At 35.7% G+C, this 25,822-nt stretch overlaps 2 protein-coding genes across 2 annotated transcripts; one reads left to right on the top strand and one right to left on the bottom strand.

Moving 5' to 3' along the window:
• Positions 1-1,229: 1,229 nt before the first annotated feature.
• dlx4b (distal-less homeobox 4b) lies at positions 1,230-8,403 on the top strand. Its single transcript, XM_027163179.1, has 3 exons — positions 1,230-1,873; positions 2,658-2,851; positions 7,834-8,403. Exons 1-3 carry the CDS (start codon positions 1,546-1,548, stop codon positions 8,083-8,085), a joined length of 774 nt encoding a protein of 257 aa, XP_027018980.1. The 5' UTR covers positions 1,230-1,545; the 3' UTR covers positions 8,086-8,403.
• Positions 8,404-20,165: 11,762 nt separating this feature from the next.
• Positions 20,166-23,875, bottom strand: dlx3b (distal-less homeobox 3b). The gene is made up of 3 exons (XM_027163178.2): positions 23,341-23,875; positions 21,691-21,875; positions 20,166-21,226 (listed from the first exon to the last, which is right to left on the bottom strand). Exons 1-3 carry the CDS (start codon positions 23,675-23,677, stop codon positions 20,957-20,959), a joined length of 792 nt encoding a protein of 263 aa, XP_027018979.1. The 5' UTR covers positions 23,678-23,875; the 3' UTR covers positions 20,166-20,956.
• Positions 23,876-25,822: the final 1,947 nt, after the last annotated feature.

Below are 25,822 nucleotides of genomic sequence, written 5' to 3'. Positions count from 1 at the left end.
TTTATTTCTCACCCATTTCCTTTAGCCGTGCGTTTTTAATCCCCAGTGAGTGTCAGTGTTGTGGAGAAATCCTCAACCACAGCATTGCAGAGTAGAAAGCTTGGCTCTAGCTTGTTTTCTTCTCTCTCTCTCTCTCTCTCTCTCTTTTTTTTTCTTTGACGCAGAAATGCTTGGGTGATTAAGGAAGTACTTGACGTTCATTTTCAAGGCCTGTCGAGCTTAAACTGGACTGCTTTAGTCTGCTTTTAGAAGTTTGGTCTGGCCTCGGGGTAGATCTCTAAATCTAGATAAAGTTCATTTTTCTTCTTCTGAAAGACCACATTCCCTCAAAAAGTATAATGGTGGCCAAAAATCAGTACTGATGACTTGACTGTGTGAGTTATTATCTGAAATGTAGGCTATAGGACTTAAGCTTTCGTGTTTCTGTAAACATTAATTTTCTGTGTAATGGTGTGCAATAAAAACTAACTACCATAATAAACAGGTTCTTAAAATAAAAAAGAGAGATTTTACAAACAAAACAAAACAAAAAAAATTATAAGAAAGGCACTTTGTGCTTATATGTTTTGTAGTTACATATATACAAATATGTATAGTTTGTAGTTTGCTCTAGATTATATAATATTATTTACAGTATATGACATATCAGGCACCTTATTCCATAAATACTTAATAAATACTCAATAAATACTTTAATGCAATTATGAAAGTCTGAGATTTCCATATATATATATATATATATATATATATATATATATATATATATATATATATATATATATATATATATATATATATATATGTTCTACATTTTATTTTTAAGTTAATTTAATAATTAATTTTGTTATTAGGTGAACATTATTGGACATTTTATAACGACTTAATAATAACATTTTATAATAACTTCTTAAATGATGGTCCCTATCCCAACTAAGCAAAAGAAATAAAAAACGATAAAATCTATTTAATAACTTATTGTTTATTTGTTCGTTTGTTTTGTTTTTTCATATCTAAAAGTTATACTCAAACTTTTTATGCAGATGTTTTTAATATGAGCTTCCTGTACGAATGCATCTAATCAAAATGCTTTACTTTTGATGTAAATATAATATTTAATTCTGTTATGTGTGTTATTGATGTATCAGGTCGATATCAGCGTGTGCCACCTTTTCACAACACCGTTTAATCAACTTAATGAGCTTCTCCCTCGGGTCGCGTGACATCGCGCGCATTGGAAGCCAATCAGCTCACGCGTTCCCGCAGCGCACGGACACGGACACACTCCGGAACTGCGTGTGTTCATATGTTGGGCGGTTTTGTCACGATTTAAGTAAGAACACTCATTTTTACCTCTTCGTTTCGTTTCGATTCGATACATCCGGAAATATTTTTTCTCTACATCTTTTGGAGGAGTACACCGGTCCTTGTTTGCCAAGTTCGTTGTTCCAAGACCTCAGAATGGATTAGATTTAAGGTTTCGCGCTCGCGCTCTAACCGGCCAACAAACTTTGACGCCGTCCGTCACTTTTATGGCCTCTGCTTCCAATGATGTCTATGAGTTTCGCGCCTGACGGCTTAGGTTCTGCGGATGCGTCCAAATCGGCGTTTTTAGAGCTTGGTCACGGGATCCCCGCCAGCCAGCAGCACTTTTCGGGACTCGCGTCTAACGTTTACTCCACGCCCGGGCTGCACTCGGGCGGACATCCGCAGCACGACAGCCCTTTTCCCTCTGGCGCGTGCCACTACGGCGGGCCGCTCGGTTACGGTTACCCCGCGCCGCTCAACGCTCCTGCACCCGCTCCTACTTACCTACCAACCTACCACCAGGGCAGCTACAGGAACCCACTGAGCCACACGAGGAATGACGAGACCGGTGAGTGCACCGTGAATAAGATCACTCGTACAAGATAAAAACACTCACCAGCCTCTAATCAAATCCCCCAAAACTAAATGACGTGTTGTGCAGTTTTATAGCCAGGATAAGAAGTTTTACGTTACTATAATAATCACGTTGTTCTCCTGATGCCGTGTCTATTAAACAGCCTGATGGTGACGTTTACATTCTTCCATTTTAGTTTCATTTACAGGGTTATGGAGTAAACTGACATACATACAAAATATACATTTAAACTTTGCTTTGAAGTAATATTGGACTTTTATATGTATGTGATGTTGTTTTCCCATTCGGGAATCTGGTGCAATGTGTATTTGTTTAAAGGCCCAGGGAGATGAACAGAATGTTTTTTCCCTCTGTTACACATTTCAGCGCTGGCATTTGTGTTAATAAAAGATCACATATTGTTACGACCATTCAGATTGTATGATATTAATAACGCAACATTTGGATTTAATTTATTTTATTTTCATCTGGGCCGCACTCGAGTGACTATTATCACTATCACAAGCTAAATAATACTGCACACTGTGTTTATTATTATTATTATTATTATTATTATTATTATTATTATTTTATTATTTTATTAGTAGTAGTAGTAGTAGTAGTAGTAGTAGTAGTATTATCATCATTATTATTATTATTAAGTGTCGTGTTTTCATGTCCATTTTTTATGCTTAGTTAGAGAAACCTAAATGAATGAAAGTGATTTATTAACACGTCCTTTTTATATTCATTTTTTTTATATTGTTTTTAAATCAAGATCACGAGAAGCAGCCGGTGATTGAGAACGGAGAGATCCGTGTGAGTGGTAAAGGGAAGAAGATGCGCAAACCGCGCACAATCTACTCGAGTCTCCAGCTCGCCGCGCTGCATCAGCGCTTCCAGCAGACTCAGTACCTGGCACTGCCGGAGAGAGCAGACCTGGCAGCCAAACTGGGCCTTACACAGACACAGGTACGAGGGCGAAACAAAGATATAGGGTATAAAAAAAAACAAGAAGGATCTATATGAGCTTGAGTCACCAACACTGTAACTTCTTATGGTGCTCGAAAAAAAATTAAAGTGGAAAAAAGTGAAGTAGGTGTTTGTTTAAAAGTCACAACTTTTCTTATGACATTTTCACATCAAATTATGCAGGTTTGAAATAAGCACCTGTCCTACAATGACGTCTTAACGTATTGTTGCTTTCTTATTTGCGACTCTTGAGCCCCTTTACATTCCTGGTTTCTAACTCCCATTGTCCACTCGACGAAAATCTCTACGTATGAATTAAGTGCAAACACGAACGTGTTGGAGGTTGGGAAATTGTCCTGACGCTTGGAAACAATAGAGGTTAACGCGGGTCAGGTGCAACACAACTGGAAGGCAGGGTGTAACGTGTGGTGTGGGCCTTAAACTGTCACCAAGTTTCCGACATTTGCCAGTTCTGTCTTTTCTCATTGTGCTACTTAGTATTTGGGCCTGTGCTTTGTTCTGGCACTTAAAAGCAATGTAATTATCAGCAACAAAGTAATTATCTGCAATATTAGATCATTATTAAGTAATAACGACAACAACAATAATCACAATCATAATAATCAAAATATGTGTCCAAAATGAGCTGCTATTGGATTTGTTTGTTTATTTGCTTGTTTAATTACAATCTGTTTCGGCTGTGATGAGTTGTTTGTTCTGCTGTTTTGTTTATGACAGTAATTACACTGCACGTGAGTGTTTAATTACTGCTGAATGTAAAAGCCCTTGTTAATTTCATATTGACTGAAATGTTGTTTCGTTTATTTGAATGCATAGTGAACCACGTTAACTGCTGGCTTGCATCGATTTCTTCTTCTTTTTTTCATATGGAATTGGGACTCTCAATTGACAAAACCTCATCTATTAATATCTGTCATTTGCTCACTTGTCAAGACCTGCCAGTCAAAGGCAACAAGCTAAGAGCAAACATGTCAGACACCAATCTTTCACTTCATCTCCAGTAATGGTTTTCTGCATCAGTCTAAAAGTACTTAGTTAAATTTAGTTAAAACTGTGTGTGTGTGTGTGTGTGTGTGTGTGTGTGTGTGTGTGTGTGTGTGTGTGTGTGTGTGTGTGTGTGTGTGTGTGTGCACATTTGCTCTGAATCTATGCTGTACTTTTATACAATACCTGATCCTGACTTTTGCTATGAAGGCATTAATTAAAAATCTAATAGCATTCATGGTATAATTAAGCTTAAGATTTTCCTAATAGTGTCTTGTTTTTGTCATAAAATGTTTTTTTTTGTGAGCTATATGACAACATAAATATGTCAGCTTTCTACGTGTGAACATTTTCAGCTACTTTGCATTGAGTCAGTTAGATTGAGTGCTATCAGAGGCATAAAATCAGGTTTAGGCAAAAATATGAAATAAGATCAGGTAAGTGATTGTGGGCATGATGCAAGATTGTATATGGAAACCACAGGCATGTATTAAAGTGGAGTATGATTCTCTCATTGGAGATTGTCTCCTGCATGCTTCATTACCGACTAAATCTTTTGAGCGAGAGCTGCTGTTTCCTCAGTGCTTAAGCAATGATCCACAGGACTTTGCTCTTGATTGGTTAAGCCTCAGAGTTAATAGCCCCTTATCCGTGGACTTACGAGGGGCACTAAGTGGCTTTAAGAAGTCTTTCATGCCAAAGAGTAGAATGCAACAAGGGCTGGTGTATGATCATTAATCTACTCTAACTGGCTGTCAGTCATTCTGTCTGTCTTTCTGTCTGTCCGTCTACACTATACAGCCAAAGGTTTGTGGACACCTGTCCATCAGATCCTTATTTGCTTGTAGAACGTCTTATTCTAGATTAAGTCCTGTCTTTACTCAAATGTCGGAGCGTGGCTGTGCGAATCAATTGTATGAAACTCAATTGTTTGTGACGTCATATATATACTTGGGACCGTTGAGTATCCGGTGTCCACATACTTTTGCTCATATCATATCACCAATAACATCATTCCCAACTTTTAATTTAGATATCCTTTCTTGTGAATTCACTGAAAGCAGCCCATGCGTCCACCCTCATATAAGTGCCGAGATATTACTACTTTAAAATGATTTCATGTTGGTGCAAGTTTAATACACCCTCACACCAACGGTACGTTAAGTCACAGTCGGTCACACTGATGCACTTTTTCTCTTCTATCTTACTAACTTTTTAATTAAATTCTGCTCATTCTCCTTATGTGTATTCTCCCTCCCCATTACACGCACTGACACAATTTCATCATTCTTTGCAGTGGGGAATGTGTAGTCTGTTTCACACCTGTTTCGGTGTCTTGATTAGACCTCACATCACTCTGTCTGCCATCTGTTCCCGAAGGGAAACACAGATATTTTGTGCAAATGCATCAGATATAACCACGCACCTGATTTCTAACTCACTGCAGCTTGTCAGTAAATTTGACTGATATTCCTCTTCAAGTGAAATCATTGAACCAAATCATAACATCTAGTTTGACCGATTTTTTTTTTTACTGTAAACATGACTGAAGGCGCATAAACAAGTGCCACACGCCGCACGTGTTTTTGATCTCTCACGTCCCTCTCGCATATATGACTTAGGTCTGCAATCCATCACTTTACTATAAAAGATGTTTGGCAAACCAGTCTTTAGACATAAAAAACACGTCTGTTTTTATACGTGTTTATTAAAGCTTGAAGTGGCGAAAGCTATAAGAGTTAAAAAGCCGTAGGATGATTTTTGCCCGTCTGAGGTGATGGAAAATATTTGGTGGGAGGTGAATGGTGGCTCCCCGTTTTTTCCAAGGTGTCAATTTCCAATTGAGGTCAAAGACAACAAATGACTTGCCAGCGCGCGCGCGCACACACAGACTCACTCTCTCACAAACACACACACACACACACACACACACACACACACACACACACACACACACACACACACACACACACACACACGTACTTTAATTAATTATACCAATTAATGCTTTGTATCCATTTAAATCTAACCAAAATCTTAAATTCGGGAATAAAATAAAGCTACAAAAGTTTGCCTTTTTGCAGAGCTAACTGTTGTGGGGAGACACCCACCCACCCACCCACCCCCACACACACACTTATTTATCAATCATACCAATACATGCTATGTATCCATTTAAATCTATCCAAATTTAAAATTCGGGATTAAAATAAAGCTACAAAAAGTTTTACTTTTTGGAAAGCTAACTGTTGTAGGGCGGACACCCCCTCCCACACACACACACACACACACACACACACACACACACACACACACACACACACACACACACACACACAAACACACAGTCACGAGGTTTATTTAGCATTTTATAGACGGAAAATTGAAAATCATTTTATAATGTAGTGCATAACGTCTTAAATGCATCTAAATAAAAAATTCTGAGCTGAATATTAAAATCTCGTCGTTCTGACTCAGGGGTGGCAGAACAATTTTCTACTCCACATTAAATTCATACTAAAATTATTCCCTGGCTGTGAATCAGTGGAAAAACAACCATGCGTTAGATCTGGCCTGCATGTTTATAATGCCTTCGGGTTTCTGGGAATCGTTTCGTTAAGAATTGTAGACCACGCGTTATTGTTAGACACGTGCGCCTTGGGTCTCATTAAAGAAAGAAAAAAGAAAAAGAAAGAACTCAATGCGGGTGAAATGTCTCTGAGTCCATTTCCAAAAAGACTGTCGAAATCTCCATTACAACTATTTATGACTTAATAGCATCAATGAAACTGGCGACTGTTTTCTTCTTCTTTTTAAATAAACTGCGATGATGGTAAAAAATTTCAATTGAAATATTCTGATGATAATTACATACAGGGCTGTAACCAGAATCCAATTTTTTTTTGTGAGGTTCAAATTGCTGGAAAGTGCCATAGTTAATATACCACATAATGCTGAATTGAAAAATTCTGTTTTTCTGTACTTATCTTTATTTATTTTATTCTCATGCAAACAAATCCAGTTTAATTTTGTTCAGATAAATATTTTATAATATAATTGTTACCTATTTATATCAGCCTCCAAAATAAAATAAAAAAACAATTTCACATCATACAGCTTTTAGATTTCGTAAAATGAAATTGGAATGAATTTCATATTTTATATCATGTTAAATTATGTAGGTCTGCTAGAGAGAGAAAAAACAGCACATATTATAGAACTTTCAAGGTTGTTTGGAAGAAGATTCATTGCATGAATTTTGGTTGGTAATTGCATTACATGCGTTTGTGTACTTACTGAGACATAACACTACTAATAAGAATATGAATAAGAAGAATAAGAAGATGAATATCACTATTTCTTTTTTTATTTTCTCTGTAAAAAATGTGTCACAGTTAACTAATTTTTTAGATCTGGGTTCTTTCTGTGTTATTGTAAACTAAAGATCCCTGTAGAACTACAGGAAGGTTCATCCTTTTTTGTATATTTTAGCCTGTTTAGTTATTTGTATTTTTTTTAACGCATGCAGACTGAACAAACATTATTTTCTGGAGGAAAAGATGTTACCTAGAGTATACACAAAACGAGTTAATAAGTGTGTCTGTAAACTTTTCTGTGCCCTACATTTAAATCAACACAAACTGCAGGCTGCTTTTTTGTCGCTTGGTGGTTCCAAAAAAAACCCAACTTGTATTAAAACACCAGAAACATTTAGAAAATACACACTACATATAGCTGGTTAATGTGAAAAAACACACTACATATAGCTGGTTAATGTGAAAAAACACACTACATATAGCTGGTTAATGTGAAAAAACACACTACATATAGCTGGTTATTGTGACTGTCCATGTACAATCCTTTTCTAAATACTTCTCCTAATGATCCTAATGTTTAAACAAGAAGTGGTTGTATTTTTATTTATTTTTTTGCCCATTCTAACTCTTCCCACTTTTTGCCTTTTTTTTCTCTTGCAGGTTAAAATCTGGTTTCAGAATAAGCGCTCCAAATATAAGAAGATCATGAAGCACGGCCCCATTGCACCCGAGGCAGAGCTGCAAGCCGCGCGTTCGCATGCGCAGTCGCCCTGTTCGCCTGTGCCGCCAGCTCTCTGGGACGCGCCGATGGCGGGCAAAAGCGCTCACACACACCCCGGCGGTTATATAAACAGTTTCGGCCATTGGTACTCATCACCCCAGGACACTTTACCCAGACCTCATATGATGTGACTCATGTGCGATTTCTACCCATGTTTCCACCGATATAGTGATTATGCGCTACGTCTCCACACGTATCCTGTAAACATATCGATACGGAGTTGCGCCGGTAATTATCACGTTTTGCTCAGCGTGTGTGTTGGCCTACATGTGAGAATTCTTTTATTCAAATGTAAATACAGTCGTGTGTTTGAAGGGGTTGTGACTTTATCCTTGAACAGGTTTTGCTGTCTGTGCTTGTTGATTTTATTAGTCATCAGTGCTTTTCGTTTTTATTCGGACTCCCTTAATATTTGTTTTGAATAAAAGGACTGATGAAAGGCTGCCAAACATTGTGTCGCCATACTGAACATTCTGGATGTAGTCTAGACAAAAAAATACAAAAACATCATTTACACCTAAACGCAACACTTCAATCCTAATCATTTATTGTACATCTAAAATTTCAGTTCATGTCTAATCACCCCAAAAGGTTTCATAGGTTAGAAAAGGTTCAGAATTCAGATGAAAATAAGAGAACAAAAGAACTTTATCTTTGGACTGATTAATGGCTTAATATTCGCTTCATTTGTCTTTGTATAAACTCCATAGAACGTTATTCTTTTACAGAATTCTACCTTAATCTGTGACCCAGATCATCATGTAATACAAATTGCTGAACGCGTTCTACACAAACTATAGAATGTGGCTTCAGGAATGATTGTAGAAAACACACAAATAGGCTACACCTGTAAAAATCATTCAGACGTCACGTTACGCCCAGAAACTGCACGAGCCCGTAAATTCAACTAAACACACGTGACGTCTCACACACTTGGCTGTGCTTTTTATTTCCCTAACAAACAAACAAACAAACTAATTAATTAATTAATTAATTAATTAAGTTAATTGACTTTTGCTTTTTAATTAATTAATTAATTTTATAATTAATTTATTATTTTTTTAACAAGTGATAGTACATGGAGGGTGTTATTACTAGTTTTTAATATGGTTGTGTAGGAGAGTCCAAAAATAAAGTATAATTAATATATTCATATAATAATAATAATAATATTATTATTATTAATAATAATAATAATAATAATAATTCTGTTTATTTATAAATGTGTAAGAAATTTCACTCCAGAAACGTGTATTTTTCACATACAAAAAAAACGTGTAGAAAATAAGCCACGTGTGTTTAGTGTGTGTGTGCACGCGCACTTTCTGCAGGCTACAAATTAATTTGAAAATAAATTCGGTACATTTAAAACGCTTCTAATAATATAAAACGGTGTGCAAAACAAAATGTGTGAAATGTTTGAAATACACAATGAAAATTTTGTGATTTTTTTTTTACCTGTTATGACGACAGAACATTGGTCTGTATTATTTACTTATTTTTAATTAAATGAACTGAATTGGAACTTTGCTTTGGAAAAAAAATCAGCTTAGGAAGAATTAAGTATTAATGTTAGGTGTCATGTTACGTTAATACTGTATACAGTTGTCTGTCTCGTGTTGAAGCACACCAAGTAAAACAAAAGAGTCACATTTATAGATCCATCATCAATTTAGGATCTACAGTATAGTATATTCACAGACGCCATAAATCCCACTAAACTAAACCGCACCCGCAGGATGTGAAAGGTTCAAAATATGAGTTCACCAGGCAGACTGCAGACAGACAGGGCAGGCAAAAAGACACAAGAAACTGCCTGCACCTTAAAAGGTAATTTCCTTAAGAAAATTCAGACAAATGCTTTCTCAGCATCTGGCAGAGTCATTTGGCCCCACACTTTAAGCTATGAGAAGACATCTTATAATAAATGGAGGGTAAAAAAAACATTATTTAAAAACAAAAAAAAAACAAAACATAATACAGTCTTATAGAAAAATATGTTTATTTATGAATGAAAATGCTTATATGTCAGAAGAAGCACTGGTTTAATGATTTTAGGCTTGAGTAAAATAAAACAATTTTAGATGTAAGACTCATGTACTAGCATTTTCTTTTGATCAATCAACATATAGACAGTGTTGTTTTTAAATCTATAACATTTGACTATTCAGTTTTTTATTATTATTATTATTATTATTATTATTATTATTATTATTATTATTATTATTATTATTATTATGCACAGATTTTTTATAAAAAATCCCACTTCTTAATCGACAGGCTGCAATAATACAGCTAGTGATGATATAAACCCTGCTTCCCCTCTCACACCTGAAGACTGTCTATTGTTAGTGCTGCTGCCTCAAATTGCATTGCGGCAGGGGTTGACTTTCACAGCAGGACGCTACCTCAGGCCTTAGAGTTTGGCTATTTTCATCCATCTTTGCAATAGAAAGGAGAAAATGCCCCTTCCTTCAGTCTATGAGTCCATTCTGGTCTTTCGGTTCCAGCCACCCATCCCCCTGTTAGGCTCTACAATTGAAATTCTCTGAAACTCTCTAATAGTCCAGATGCACTTTTAACCTGGTTTTTGATTATAGATACGATCTCCGTACAGACGGAATGGAAGAAACGACACTGTAGGCTGTGCGTGACATACAAAGAAAGCTTCTGCAGATAAAAAAAGAGAAAGCAAAGCTTTATCTGTCTCTCATTTCTGTGCCGGTTACCTGTTTCACATATGCCACAATGTGATAATGGGGCTATTCTAAATTGTTGTGATTATTCTTTCATTTTACAAGCTTTATACAGTGAAATAGTTTTTTTTTTCCATATTATATCCATAACATAAATTCTCTACTGCACCTGTCAAGCAGTGTGTCTCTCAAGGCTCTGGTCTTGGACCTCTGATAGACCATAACCAGATCATTTGCAAACACAGTCGTATCTTAAACGGTTTGGAAAATGAGACGGTCTGTTTGAGTATTTTGGACATGAAAAAAAAATGCAAATTACACCCTTTTAAAACCTATTTGCACATGGATGCATCTTTGAAATCGAACCAGCTACCATTAGTAATTAATTTACAACATAATTGCTTTGACAAAACAGCAAGCTGTATAGCCTGTATTATAGATTTAACTAACTGATGTGACTAGGGTGATTGAGCTAGAGTAAATACTACTAATGCTATAAACTCATGTAAACTCTTATTCTTTTTGCTTTGCTGTTGGATTTCGGTTTGACGACATTTTCCAAAATTTCTAAATAGTTACCTTTTTTACATTAGTTACAAGCTCGAGTGAGATGTAGCATACGTTCACCCCATCGCTTCCACCCATCTACTTTACAAATCATCATATTCGTCATCTGATCTGATCATCTAATCATCTAATGTAAATTGCAGTAGTTGGTGTTACTGCTGAACCTAATACAATATTTGTTTTCCTGGTATAATATTTGACGCGTTCTGATTTAGACAATGTATTCGGTTCCTAATGAAAATAATTTTCTATCAGTTCAGCAACATCGTCGTGTATGTGACGTATTATTAGATACACGTTCTCCATATGATTAGCTTAAAGGTGCATATAAAGTGAAAGGTTGTTTGTTTGTTTTTTTAAGAAAAGAAGAAACCACGGCTGGGTTACAGTGCATTATTAAATAAAAAGAACAACTCCATCAGTGAGAACTAGACATCCTCAGTGATGAAGCTGTCCTAGAAATGATCAGTAATCATTCTGAACAATATTGGGCTTGGCCAGGACACATTATATCAGCTCTGCCTTGAAACCTTGAAGGTTCAATTACTTAAAGCATTGGGACTCTTCTTTCTGGTCCTTGGTGATGGCCCTCAGCTGTCTAAACCAGTGATATCAATGTATGCACCCTCGTTCACCGCACATTTATTTCACACACTGACAGGACTTCACTGAAACCCAAGAATCTTTCTTTAGAACTGATAACATCCCAAAAATCATTGGAGTTATCAATTGTACAGTCATTCCCATTCTCAAACTAGTCTGTCTACATGAAAGGTTACACTTCAGGGTAATTAAAATAATGACAGGGCGGAAAAATGAGAAAGAGAGTCAATATCTAGACAAGAATATTGTGTAGTAGAGAAAGAGGAGGTGCCTTTATTTCTCAGGCGGCAGTAGCTTTACTGTAACTGCATTGACAGCAGTGCTGCATTAACACCCTCAGGCACAGGACATGGAGAAGAGAAGGTGGATGTTGGAAAGAGCAAACTATGGATGATATATGGCTGGTGTGATGAATGGCAACAATTAAAACTTCCTCCCTTTGTATTTATTAAGGCTTTGTAACATTTTACTTCCTCAAAAGTTAAATCTTTCTTTCAGTTGTGCACCATAAAACTTTGTCTGCACTAACGACTTTGTGTGGACCCCAAAATAAGCTGAAAAATGAAAACTGTAAATAAATATCTCTATGACTAATCAGCAGATTATTTTCACACCATAAATATTTGTGTGTTTTAAGGTTTAGTTCTCAAATACTCTTTCTTTTTATGAGCATGTGTACAGAAATAAGCTATTAGTGGTAGCTCAGTGGTTAAGGTGTTGGGCTACTGATTGGAGGGTCATGGGTTCGAAACCCAGGTCCACCGAGCTGCCACTGCTGGGCCCCTTAACCCTCAGTTGTAAGTCACTCTATAAGGGTGTCTGCTAAATAATGTAAATGTACTACAGGTTTACTTTAGGTCAAAGTCAACATGATTTATATATTAAACTCTATATTTAATCCCTGAAATTTGATTTAAACCACTGGATTACAAAGCATATGGGTTGTGTTTTCTACCTATGTATTTAAAAAATTAATAAAGAGATCAATCACAGATCCTAATTTGAGAATCACTCTGCAAAATAAAAGTGACTTGTCAAGTCTTCATGTTCAAGCACTGAGATTTTTCTTTTCTTATCGTTCTTTCTGGCCTTTCTAAATCTAAACATATAAATGTTCTTTACACATTCAGTCTACTGTATTATCATCATACAGAAGACGAACAAGCACCACTGGAGCTGGAATGAGATAAAACAACACTCACAGCGAATATATTCAGACTGTTAATAAACGTGTTAACTCACAGTTACCATTAAATACACACCTCATGAACTAAAGAGACTAATAAGCTCAATGAAGCGGTCACAAGATAACATAAAATGCTTTATGCTTTGTTACCTCCGTCTTAAGTACACTTCTAATGCCAGGCAAAATGGTTCAAATTATCTTTATGATCACATCGAATCAATTTTTAACTTTGGCACAATCATCAAGAACATTGACCTGAAAAAAAAGCACGTTTCCTGTAATTAAATAGGTTAATTCACGTGTCATTATGATAGAAATATCAGTTTCCGTTATAACTCTTAAAAACTTGGAAACAAATAAGACCATTGCATTTTTAGAACTAATTTCCTCATTTTTTACATTCAGAACCAAAAATCTCAGTTTCTAGATGAACCATCATTCATCATTTCTATCCCTAATCAGAAGGATATTACAGGGAAATTTGCCAAAATGTTGATTATTGATGGATTTGCGTTACGTTTTATAGTAAAAATGGCACAAAATAACACTCTGATTGGTGTTTTTAACAGTGAAATAAAGATTTGAATTCCAAATAAAATCAATTGTTGATTGTTGTTATTGTTGTTTGATGCGCGCACGTGCACAAATATTAATTCCTCAGTTGGATAAATAAATGGAAATGTTTTGGAAATCGTCCCAATATTTAAAAACTTAAAATACTAAAAATACTAGTAAGAATTTCAACAATTTACTGGATGTCTACGCGGGTTCGCGTATACGTGCGCGCGTGCGTGTGCATGTGCGTGTGCGTGTGCGTGTGAGAGTGAATCTAATCTAATTCCACTAACAGATGAGTTTGGATTGGATTCTGCATCAAAGTTTTATTCGGATGAAATAATAAAGATCAATATTTTACCATAAGATCCAGAAATAACCGATATAAAGTATTATAACGATGCATTAATTAACATTTATTAATTGCGCTGCGCCTTAACACCACAGAAAATAATAACATGTGTAGATTAACAGCCAGTTAAATCATACATCTGTAGCATTAACACATATATTACAAAAGAAAATAAGTTAATAAGATATAAAAAATACTTAACTAATATATTTGTTAAATCATACACGTATAACATTAACACATATAACAGTTAAGTATTTTTTATATCTTATTAACTTATTTTCTTTTGTAATATAACGACCTCCGATCTCATTAACATATATACTCATTATTTACTTATTATCTTAAGTATGACTTGCAATATTTATATCTTGTTAACATATTTATATATTAATAACGTATTCTCTTTATTAATAATATCGTGACTTACAAATTTTATTTATTCTTATTAAATCATTATGAACTTTATTGTAAAACATTCCAGTGCTGAAATGCAATTTAGTGAATTGTCTGGAAATCTTTAAGCTTTTTCAGCCACAGTGGAGCAAAGATAGATTTCTAGTCTATATTATATAAATGCTATAATAAAAATAGTAATGACGTATGAAATAAATTCATTAAGGCGTTGGATAATTATAAAACATTCAGATTTTTTTAGATGGTTTTATTCCTCAAAAATCGAAATTTATTTAAAAAAAAATACTCAAAGCATCTGAAGTCATCAGGCATCAGAGAAGTGAAACAGGGTGAAAACCTTCCTGCTGAAAAATACTTTCAAGTGTAAAATACATCAACTGTGTGGTTTAAGTCTGAAATGGCACTAAATAATTAAATAAACTAAAAGCTCTGAGGTTTTAAAATGACTTAATTAAAGCTTTTTATTTTGTCCCTGTAAATGTGCCAGTGTAGGATTGGAGGAGCATCAGATCAATTAATGGATTAATAAAATTTCGGTTAGTGGAATAACATCGAAGTGGTTTCAAGGTGATTAAACACTTATGTAATAAAAGAAAGAAAAAAAACAGCTGCCTCAATTGATAGCTTTATAGGTGTTGACACCATACCTTAAAGTGTTCATTTTAATATATCAATGTATGGCAGAATCTAAAATATAAATCCACTACACGTTTGGGGAAAACAAAAAAAAATACGGTCTTGCCACGTGAGATTTTTATGTTTTTTATATTTTAAACCTGTAAAAAGAAGGCATTGTGCTCATGATCTATTTTCCTCATTATTTCCATGTGCATTAAAGCTTGGGTAGATAAGAGGCTCCTGAGTTGTTGTGAGGTCCACTTGACCCGACTTTGACCTGGTTCACTCAGCACAGTCCATTCAACTTGTCTAAACAGACGCATTACAAAGAACTTCTGTCAGGACTCCACCACTGAGCTAACACACCAACACACACCACCAATCGAAACCTTGTAGTGTGAGCTTTCACTCAGGGATATCAGCTCGGCTGTTCAGAGATTTTATAGTCCATCAAAACTTTTTGGGAATTTGACACGTACACATAATGACTATAAATTTAACCATAAATGAAAAAAAATATCAATATCATCCGATTTTTATTTTTCAAATCATATCCTCATAACAGAACACTGATGTGCATAAATTCACTGTCTTGAATTGTTTAAAAATGGTATATACATATCCTATGAGACTGAAACAACTATCATGGAGTGTTTTTATTTCTAGAACAAATTCTTTCCATGTTTTCTTGAGGAAAAATCAACACTAAGGTTACTAAACATCAATCTATTGAAATCCCAGTGCCTAAACTTTCTGCATTATAGATATTCAGGCTCTTACCTCTCCACGCAACCAACTCGAACCGAGTAATCCATTTTCACTCCTGTGTCTGCAAATCTGCATTTGATCACATACATTCCACTCTGGGTTTGATTTTAGACCTTAATGTAGTTTATATATCCAACCCTTTATATATCTCCAGCATGATTTGTTGAAAATATGCAGCCACTTGTGGGCCATGGGAAGAGAAGACGTGTTACTGGATGAAGCAGGGCATCACAAGGCAAATTATAGGTAATTTTACATCACAAGATTAGAATAATGGAGTTCAAGTTGGACAAGCAAAGAAGGGCTATTCAAAAGGGGCAATTACTGACAAGGCAGATTTGGGAGAGCGCTAAAGGGTGATGGTGCGGAGTGGGAGATGTGTTGATTAATGTGGAGAAGAAAATACCTTAAAAGAGCCACCATACTGAGAACACGTAGGCGTACTGTAACAACGGAGCCTTGTGGGTTTTAATTGCAGTATATCTGCCGAAAGGGGAAAACAGGATGTCTAATTACTGTAAATCACTGTGGATTCAGGACCCTTGAGAAGACACAAGCCTCTCACCAGTGATTATTATTATTATTATTATTATTATTATTATTATTATTATTATTATTATTATTATTATTATTATTATTATTCCAAGTGGTCGACAAATGATATCTGGTCTCATTTGGGGGTTTGTTTTATACTTCTAATGATGCTTATCACTGGGTATACATACTATAGTCCTACAAGATATTAGTCACCCTTCTATGGCTTCCCAACAGCAAGGAGCACACTATTAAACAGAAGCTATGGTTGTGGCATGTTCTTGAGTGATAAAGCCGTTTTACCTGCGATTCAAGATTTCCAACCTCCCAGTATCTTAGCAGCCTAACTGCTTCCCAGTCCATAGGGTGAAGCAGGGTTCACAGGATCACAGCTGTCAAGAACAGCTCTCTCACTGAATCTTATTTACGGTTCGAGCAGAACGAGGCTGCCGAGTGATGCCTGCTCTGAAGTCGTATCTGCCCGGCAGCTGAGCTGTGTCTTTTCATGGCAACATATGCGTGCCCTTAAGCACCACTGACCGCCGGCTCAACCTGCATTTGCCACCCTAGAGACCTCGGCATAACTTTTGGGAAATTGTTTCTCAGCAAAGGGGAATGAAGAGTGAACTCAAATGTCTTTTTTTAAAATCCGTTGCAAGGCAAAGTCGTATCGCATTCAGAGTTCAACAGTTCAACTCAAGTGCTTCGATGCATTACGGGTGGCTGACCAAAGCTCAGCCCTGTTGTCCCACAAAAAAAGTGTTTCCCTAACTCAGAAATGTGTCAGTGCCACCTAGTTCAGTATCAGAGTGTGAAGGCCACACACGATGTACCGTACACACCCATGAGAATACAAATATTCTACATATGGCTGAAGTTTACTGCCCAAGGCTTTAAGAGCATTTCTGGTATAGCTTTCTGAATGGAAATGGCTCTAGAACAGTTTACTGTTGTTTTTTTCTTTAAGAAACAGCTTTTGTTGTATAGAGCTGACAGAATAATCATCCTGTAAGGTGAACTAAGTGGCTTGACAGGTTTTATGTGTGAATACGACTCTTCCCTTTCTTGTTAAAATAGGTTTGTAATTCAATCTGTTAGAAAAGCAAGGCAAGAGATCTTTATGACTAATTGCACAGCTATGGGATGTCCTGAAATGACTCTCAGTTGACCAGGCAACCATCTCAGCAACCATATCCACAGATCACGCTATCGATCAAAGCCTCTAAACCAAGAAGGGTCTCTCTTTCCTCTATTCCAAAACATCATCCATCTCTCACTAACTGTACGTCATCAGACATTGTTCTCTAAAAAATCTGAGATTATCATGTATGTAAGCCGAGCAAATTGCTCAACAGTCCTGCTTGACAGCTCATGGTTTCTTCTGGCCACAGTGACCCTGACTAAAGCACTGTTCAGAACATCTGTGGTAAGTGAATTTGGTCATGACTAGTCATTTATTTTTTTTTCTTCTTTTCCCACATATTTCAGCAACATATCTTCAATAAACCATGTTTGAAATGACAGAATGAAAGAGAGAAACCCTACATTACACCATACTTCCAAGAGGTAATGGACCTAAAGACCCACCAATTATACACATCAGACTATAGCATGGTGTCTTCAATATTTAAATGGAAATTAATCTTTATATCTAAAAGTATATTGTAGGATCTATCTATCTATCTATCTATCTATCTATCTATCTATCTATCTATCTATCTATCTAGTTAAATTGTTTATAATTACTTTCATAAACCCTCAATATATTTTTTTAATTTTGTGTAGATAGTTAGATAGATAGATAGATAGATAGATAGATAGATAGATAGATAGATAGATAGATAGATAGATAGATAGATAGATAGATAGATAGATAGATAGATAGATAGATAGATAGTCTGCTGTCTGTTACAGTATGTCTATTATCCTTAATATTAGCCTGTTTTTGTTTGTTTGTTTATTTGTTTTGCTTTGTTTGGTTTCATTCATTTATTAACAATAAAATTCGCTTGTTTTAGTCTGTCATCACAGGCTGCACAAAGCAGTGCAGTTATTTCAGCCAATCAAAACACTTTGAACTAAAGATACTAACCTGTCATTCAACTCCTTCTTCTTTTTCTTCTTCTTCTTCTTCTTCTTCTTCTTCTTCTTCTTCTTATTATTATTATTATTATTATTATTATTATTATTATTATTATTATTATTATTATTATACTACTACTAGTAGTAGTAGTAGTAGTATATTTATTGTTGTTGTTTTTGTTGTTGTTTTATTTTGTCCGTAAAATGATGTAACTATAATGGCATTTTAGAAGAAAAAGAAATCAATTCAAATATCAATAATTGTTTTTGTGGTGGTTAAATTGTTGTGACGGTGTTAAATTTTCCAGTGAGTTTATTGAACTAATGCTTCAGATAAAGGTTCATTTAGCAAATATTTCTTTACTGCAGTAGCAAAAATAACAAATAAACTCAAATATTAACTGACGCTTGTAAAACACACCTGCATTGTTTCACTTGATCCATGACCAAAAAGAAGTCCAAGCTAACAAAACAAAACGAAACAAAAGAAAACAAACAGATAAATAAATAAATAAATAAATGCAGGTCACTTGACACGGCAGTCTAACTCATTTAATGTGTTATGTTTTATGTTTATTGTGGGCTTCATTTTACTGAACTATATATAAAACGTGCTTTATTACTATACAAGTCACCAACTAATTCAAATGTTCGGTACTTTATTAATGCTACTTATGGTGTGTTAATGCTAATTTGCACAGTTTGCACGTAATAACGAACGCATGGATTAATTCGTGGCATTATATTAAATGATTTAACTGACCTTGCCTTAAAAATATTTACATTAAACTCGGAATCTTATGCTTTTCTTAGTTGGTTGGATTTTTTCCTTTTATTTCTTTTCTTTTCTTTTTTTTCTTTTCTTTTGCATGTCATTGTGTCATATGATTCAAGCATCATAGTTTCTTATTGACTTTAGATTAAAGCTCACTTTGCAATATACCGTAAAGTACCCAGTGTTAAAAACACACACAAACACTACAAGACTGAATGAATTCGTATTCTAGTGTTATCGTGTGCCCACGTGCACATGAATGAGCATTGTTAATCACTGTTATTTGCATAAGCTGTTAAGTTCATTGTCTTTTTTTCACCTCTGATGCTTTTGTTTGGTGTTTGTATATGTATGAGCATCTGTCCCCGAGGCTAAGGGCTTCAGTACAGTCACCCTTTTAATAAAAAGCCACTGACTCCATCGTGTCTGCTCGCCTGTCGCACGCAGACACACAACATGTTGTGTAATGGGCTTAACATTACATAACATCAGTGATTTTAAACCTGTAACTATAAGGCACTAACACTATATTTGCTTAGGGGTGCATTGGATCGTACTAAATTAATTAGTTTTAAATGCACGTTGTCGTTACACGTAATGCGCATGCGTAATAATTTTAGTTCAAACTTAGTTCAGTTCAGGTTGATTGTGGAATTTAAGTATTACATCATGATATGCGGCTGAAATAAAATGGGACGTCGAAGAAGTAAAATCATTTATTATTATTATTATTATTATTATTATTATTATTATTATTATTATAAAATAACTGTATTGTCAGAAAATCAAATCAAATGTGTGGATGGAAGAAATATATATGTATATAAATATAATAATATAAATATTAAATATCTTTTATACAAAGTGCAGGATTTAGGTCACTGAAGAATTAGTGTGAAATCTTAAGTGACCTAAATCTTGAAGTCTTGAGTCTTGAAGTCTTGCAATTTTCCTTGTTACCGGGAGGCCAGACATGATTTATAAATAAGGCTACTTTGTAAGATTCAGCTATAGCGCTGACTTTGGGGATGACGAGATAACAAGACGAGATAACAAAATTTACATGACTTGAGATTTGCATTTATTCATTCTTTAACAACATTACAATAAAATCACGTGAATCCTCTATAAAAACGTTGGGGGGGGGGGGTTATGAACAATATTGTTTAGTGGTTCCTTTTTATTTAAACACACTCTCATACGCACACAATCACTCTCACACACACACACACACACACACACACACACACACACACACACACACACACACACACACACACACACGTATCTATATACACAGCTACATTTTGTACAAACTGATATAACTTATGTCCTGAGTCTCTGAAGCGGTGTGACGTTATGGTTGGTGTGTCGGGCAACTGCACAAATGTTGGGGACTATTGTACCTTTCCTCATGTAAACAAAAAGTTGACTATTTGAACATCGTTATCCGTAAACATCAACATGAATAAGGGGTTGAGTAAATAAAATAATTTAAAACCACGCTATATAAACTTTAGGCCTAGGATCTGCATAGTCAAGCGCGTGAAATATTTCTGCAACAAAATGTGATCTTCTTTCTGTCCTACAATCTTCTCTTGGCTTCTTCTCTCTGCTCAGGCTGATTAAAATTTTTAATCAGTCACTTTTTTCCAGAGGATTTGTTTTCTCTCTCTCTCTCTCTCTCTCTCTCTCTCTCTCTCTCTCTCTCTCTCTCTCTCTCTCTCTCTCTCTCGCTCAGCTTATCTCCGTACGAACAGCCTAGGCGCTCGTATATAAAGATTACAAAAATAAAGTCCAGTCCCTTTTGTTTTATTTTATATTAAACTCTTGGAGTGAAAGTCTGTGGTCAGTAGACGCTTTGCGGAGGACCGTGCTGCTGGTACCACGCGCTGCTGTAGTCTTCCGGGTAGGGCGGCGTCGAAGAGCTGAGCCCGACCGGCGTCATGTGACCGCGGCCAACCGGGTTTGCGTGCGCGCCGGTGTCCCAGAGCGCGGGCGAGGGCGGTGAGTTACATGACATGGAGTCGCTTGCGTTGGGACTGTGATCCAGCGGGATCTCACCGTTCTTGTACAGCTTCTTGAACTTGGACCTCCGGTTCTGAAACCATATTTTCACCTGGCCGAGAAAGAAATAAAAGAATAATCAATTGTGTGTCATTTGTGTGTGTGTGTGTGTGTGTGTGTGTGTGTGTGTGTGTGTGTGTGTGTGTGTGTGTGTGTGTGTGTGTGTGTGTAAATTGTACATTCAGTACAAGTAATAGTATGTGTACTACTGCTAAAAAGAAAAAAGAAAAAATATATTATAATAATAATAATAATAATAATAATAATAATAATAATAATAATAATAATAATTGGAATAATATACAATACAGGCCATTAAATGATTAAACGACTACTGAAATTTGTTTCTTAAGCCTATATGTTGCTTTTCAAAAAGAATATTTGTCTATTTATTTTGGGTGAAACTGTGCGCGTATTTAACAGTGCAGCGGAATTACTGTACTGTGTGTGTGTGTGTGTGTGTGTGTGTGTGTGTGTGTGTGTGTGTGTGTGTGTGTGTGTGTGTTAGAGTTGTACCTGTGTCTGTGTTAAGCCGAGTTGTGCAGCAAGTTCAGCTCTTTCCGGGAGCGCGAGGTACTGCGCCTTTTGGAAGCGCCGCTGCAGCGCCGCGAGCTGGTAGCTGGAGTAGATGGTACGCGGCTTGCGCACTTTCTTGGGTTTTCCATTAACCATCCGAACTTCAGTCTCCGGCTCCTCTTTCACTGTAAACAACAAGAAAATAGTAGTTTAAAACTCGTTAACTGGGTAATAATTTCGAGCTTCGAAATATGCAATTAGGAATAATAATAATAATAATAATAATAATAATAATAATAATAATAATAATAATAATAATAATAATAATGACAGAAATTCCATCTTCATATCTTCAAACGGGTTTATTTTTTGTTCTTCTGAAGTCCAACTAGTCCAACTAGTATAGGATGGGCCTAAATGCAAATTCTTAAGCTATTCCGACAGTTATAAGTACAGATAATTAACGCCTGTGATGATAATATTATAAACATGCGTCAAATACCCTCCACAGTCTAAACTAGTGTGCGTCTAATTCCAAAATACCAGTACGCCTCCTGACCTGTATGCTCATTAACGATTAGAGAAAGTAAAGCATCTAATTAACGCAAAACATTTGAAATGTTTGTGATAAAGTGATGCATTTTGGAATCGCTGATATCTAATATCATTAGAGTTAACGATTTGGATTTATCATGTATGTATACGTCATGTTCGTATGCAATGAGCAAAGGCAAAGTTTGTTAGGTTGTTTTTTTTTCGCAGTGTAGGGCACGCGCATATTAGGGAATGTAATTGTAAACATTAAACACATTATTATTATTATTATTATTATTATTATTATTATTATTATTATTATTATTTTATCATTTTACTCTTACTACTATTACTGCCAAAACTACTACTACTACTACTACTACTACTACTACTACTACTAATAATAATAATAATAATAATAATAATAATAATAATAATAATTCAATGTCTTTTTTATTACAGAGATATATTTATATTTGTTTATTATATATTTTCTAAGTGTATTAGAAACAGTGGCCTTTTTTTATTATTGTTGTTTTATAATCATTTATATTTTCTTACAAAGAATACACGAGTAGTCTAGTTGTCGTGAGATGTTGAACACACTCACAAGTATTTGTTTCCAGTTAAGTCTAGATTTACTGTTTACGGACTTCCATAACAGAAACACGCACAACACCCGTCATGATCATAGCCTACAAGCGTTACTTTGGTATCCTGAATTTACCCGAGCAGCTGGAAATAAGACTGATATTTCGCTCTTTATGCAGTTTGCAGTGTGCACAGTTAGATCACGGTGGATTACCCGCGTATTTACATGTACAAAAGAAATTGGACAGGAACAAAAAAAAATCTAAACTTGTTAACAATCACAGAGAAAGATAATTGTATTTTATAATCTTAGACTAACATTTGCTGTATAGTTTGTCTAAGGCTGAATAAACACGTCGAGATGTTCATTCAGCACTCGGCATTGTACTGAACTCATGCGTAACGCGCACTGATTACGAAATTACACGTTCGTGGCGTTTGACTTTATTTCGACTTCTGTATGCAGTTAAACACGTGTTAAAGTATTCCTATTTACTCATAAAATGCTCGGAAACGTTTGCCCACCTGCGTTTTGTGGTGGTGTGTGTCCGTCTCTGCTGTACTGGCCGTATTGATGGCGATACGCGTTGCCGTAAGCGTACTCGGCCTTGGCGCCGTAGGGAGACGCGCCGCTCATCGCGCACACGTTAAACTGGTGGTAAGAGGGGTTGTGAGGCCCTTGTGCGTAAGCCTGACCGGGATAGTAGTCATGGTGGCCTTGGTGTGCTGTGTAGTAGCCCATGTCCGTGGCCGATGACTCAGGTAGAGTAGGCGAGTCCTTGGAACCCGGGTGGCAGCTCATAGAGCCGGAGAGATCGGTAGAAATGCCGGATAGCTTCCTGTCGTACGTCGCTCCACTCATCGTGGGTGAGAAAAACGCTGTAAAAAATAATACAGTCGCCCACTGTTATGTCCTTCTTCCGACGGGTGTGTGATTTAAGAGTAAAAAAAAGGAGAATGTGTGGCGCCGTTAAGGCGAATCCTTGAAAAGCTGAAACTCTGGAGCTCCTCTACTCTTCTCAGATGAAACTGCTACTCCGTTGATGACAACGCAGCGAGTTTGGGAAAGTAAATTATAGGGCGGCCGGATGGATACTGCTCTCTGATTGGCTGGAATTCTCCCCCCCTTTCTGAAACCAGAGTCTCTCTCACACCCATACACACCAGTACTGGATATTTTTATAGCTCTTTTCAGTGCCAGTAGAATATTTTCTGCATCTGCACTATATGAAAATGTTTCAATATCTTTCAAAAAAAAATGAAATTTTTTTTTTAAAAACTCTGCTGACAAATTGGGATAAAACGGTCAGGAATAAAAATAATACTAACACTAACACTGAAAATTGCGTCTAACCTTAACATGGATATCAAAACCAAATCATTCATGTCACCATTGTTCTTCTCTCCTCTTTGCTCTCATCCCGAGATCTTTAGATCATGTACGTGATTAAAAAGTTAATAGAATTAAACAAATAAAAACAATAATCGTCTGTTTCTGTTACAATTGGGTAATACATAATTTCTAAGAAACACTTAAGTGAAGATTTATTTTCCATTTAAGTGAACATTCAGGACAAGAGCCAACATTGTGATAGCTCCTGTTGTTTTTCTATTCTTATTCAGAGACAAATCGAGACTTTGGTTTAGTGGTAAAAAGACAGTAAAAGCCCGAAGGCCAGTGGGGCAACTCACTATGTGCTCCTTACACACCTGAGGCGTCTTAACCTTTTGGCACTGAGATAGCCAGTAGTTCTGCCTTGTAACATGTCACTTTATGCAGACTAGTGGTAGTAACACAGATCATAAGCAGAGTAGATTTAGAAATATTATTTGACGTTGAACTCTCTCTGCGCAAATGTCTTGGCTAGTGTGCTCTCATGGGATATAGATTATGTTATGATTTATATCTTTATTAAATACATTAAACAAACAAACAAACAAACAAATGAATAAATAAATAAATGAATAAATAAATAAATAATGCAAAATATCAATAGATTTATTAATACACAAAATGTATTTAATTTATTTATTTTAGAAATAATATATAAGATTTATCCAATAATATGTGCATTTATATAATACATACATTGCATTCATAAAAAAAGTGTATTTATTAAATAAACGATTACTAATATTTAAATACATTAAAAAATAATTTGTTTGTTTGTTTGTTTGTTTGTTTGTTTGTTTGTATTACATTGTACGAGTTGAACTACAAAAAGATATGATAAGGGAAAAAATAATGAAATAACTGTTAGTCATATAAACAAGAGTTTAAGTCAAATGACATCTCAGCTTCACACACGTCTATGGCACAAAACTGGCACAAAATAATACTTGGTCCATTTTTTTAAAGGAAAAACATGAACTTTGTAATGCTGTGTTTTGTCCCATTTTCCTCAGTAAAAAATACTGTTATATTTATACGCCTTAATTTTCAGTGTAATTTATGTTTTATAAACCCCAAAAAAAGACGATCGAATATTTTCTTGCGCTTTTTAACTTTCTTGGTTAAATGTTGCTCCCAGTTTTTGATCTTTTGAACTCGTTTCTAACGCAACACTGCCTCCCTGTGGTCCAAGTTAAAACTTCATTACACACTTCACACGAACACCTGCTGTAATTATTCACATGACTGACAACATTTTTGTTAAGAAAGATAAAAGTATATACACGCTGTATGTTCATTCATTCATCAGTTCATTATTTCCACCTCCTATAGCGAGAGTGTGGATACACACTGCATGGGACATTATTCCATCACAGGGCATCACAGAGAGGAACCTGGTTACATAATCATTGTGCTGTTTAGGAAACATTTGATTAGTTGATTAGTTGATTGTAGTGTGGGTGTGTATGAGTTTGTGTGTGTGTGTGTGTGTGTGTGTGTGTGTGTGTGTGTGTGTGTGTGTGTGTGTGTGTGTGTGTGTGTGTATTTGTGTGTGTGTATGTGTGTGTGTCTCTGTGTGTTTGTGGGTGTGTGGTGTGTGTGTGTGTGTGTGTG

This window comes from Tachysurus fulvidraco, chromosome 8 (genome assembly GCF_022655615.1).
Source record: "Tachysurus fulvidraco isolate hzauxx_2018 chromosome 8, HZAU_PFXX_2.0, whole genome shotgun sequence".
In the NCBI taxonomy this organism is placed as follows: domain Eukaryota; kingdom Metazoa; phylum Chordata; class Actinopteri; order Siluriformes; family Bagridae; genus Tachysurus; species Tachysurus fulvidraco.
Note: the sequence above shows the minus strand (reverse complement) of the source record. Positions and strands in the feature narration are given on the sequence as shown.

Excerpts from the sequence above, each read along its gene's own strand:
- dlx4b (XM_027163179.1), top strand. The coding sequence starts at position 1,546 with ATGATGTCTATGAGTTTCGCGCCTGACGGCTTAGGTTCTGCGGATGCG. Across the intron at positions 1,874-2,657 it reads CACGAGGAATGACGAGACCG|ATCACGAGAAGCAGCCGGTG; the intron begins GTGAGTGCACCG and ends TTTTAAATCAAG. Across the intron at positions 2,852-7,833 it reads TGGGCCTTACACAGACACAG|GTTAAAATCTGGTTTCAGAA; the intron begins GTACGAGGGCGA and ends TTTCTCTTGCAG.
- dlx3b (XM_027163178.2), bottom strand. The coding sequence starts at position 23,677 with ATGAGTGGAGCGACGTACGACAGGAAGCTATCCGGCATTTCTACCGAT. Across the intron at positions 21,876-23,340 it reads CACACCACCACAAAACGCAG|TGAAAGAGGAGCCGGAGACT; the intron begins GTGGGCAAACGT and ends TGTTGTTTACAG. Across the intron at positions 21,227-21,690 it reads TCGGCTTAACACAGACACAG|GTGAAAATATGGTTTCAGAA; the intron begins GTACAACTCTAA and ends TTTCTCGGCCAG.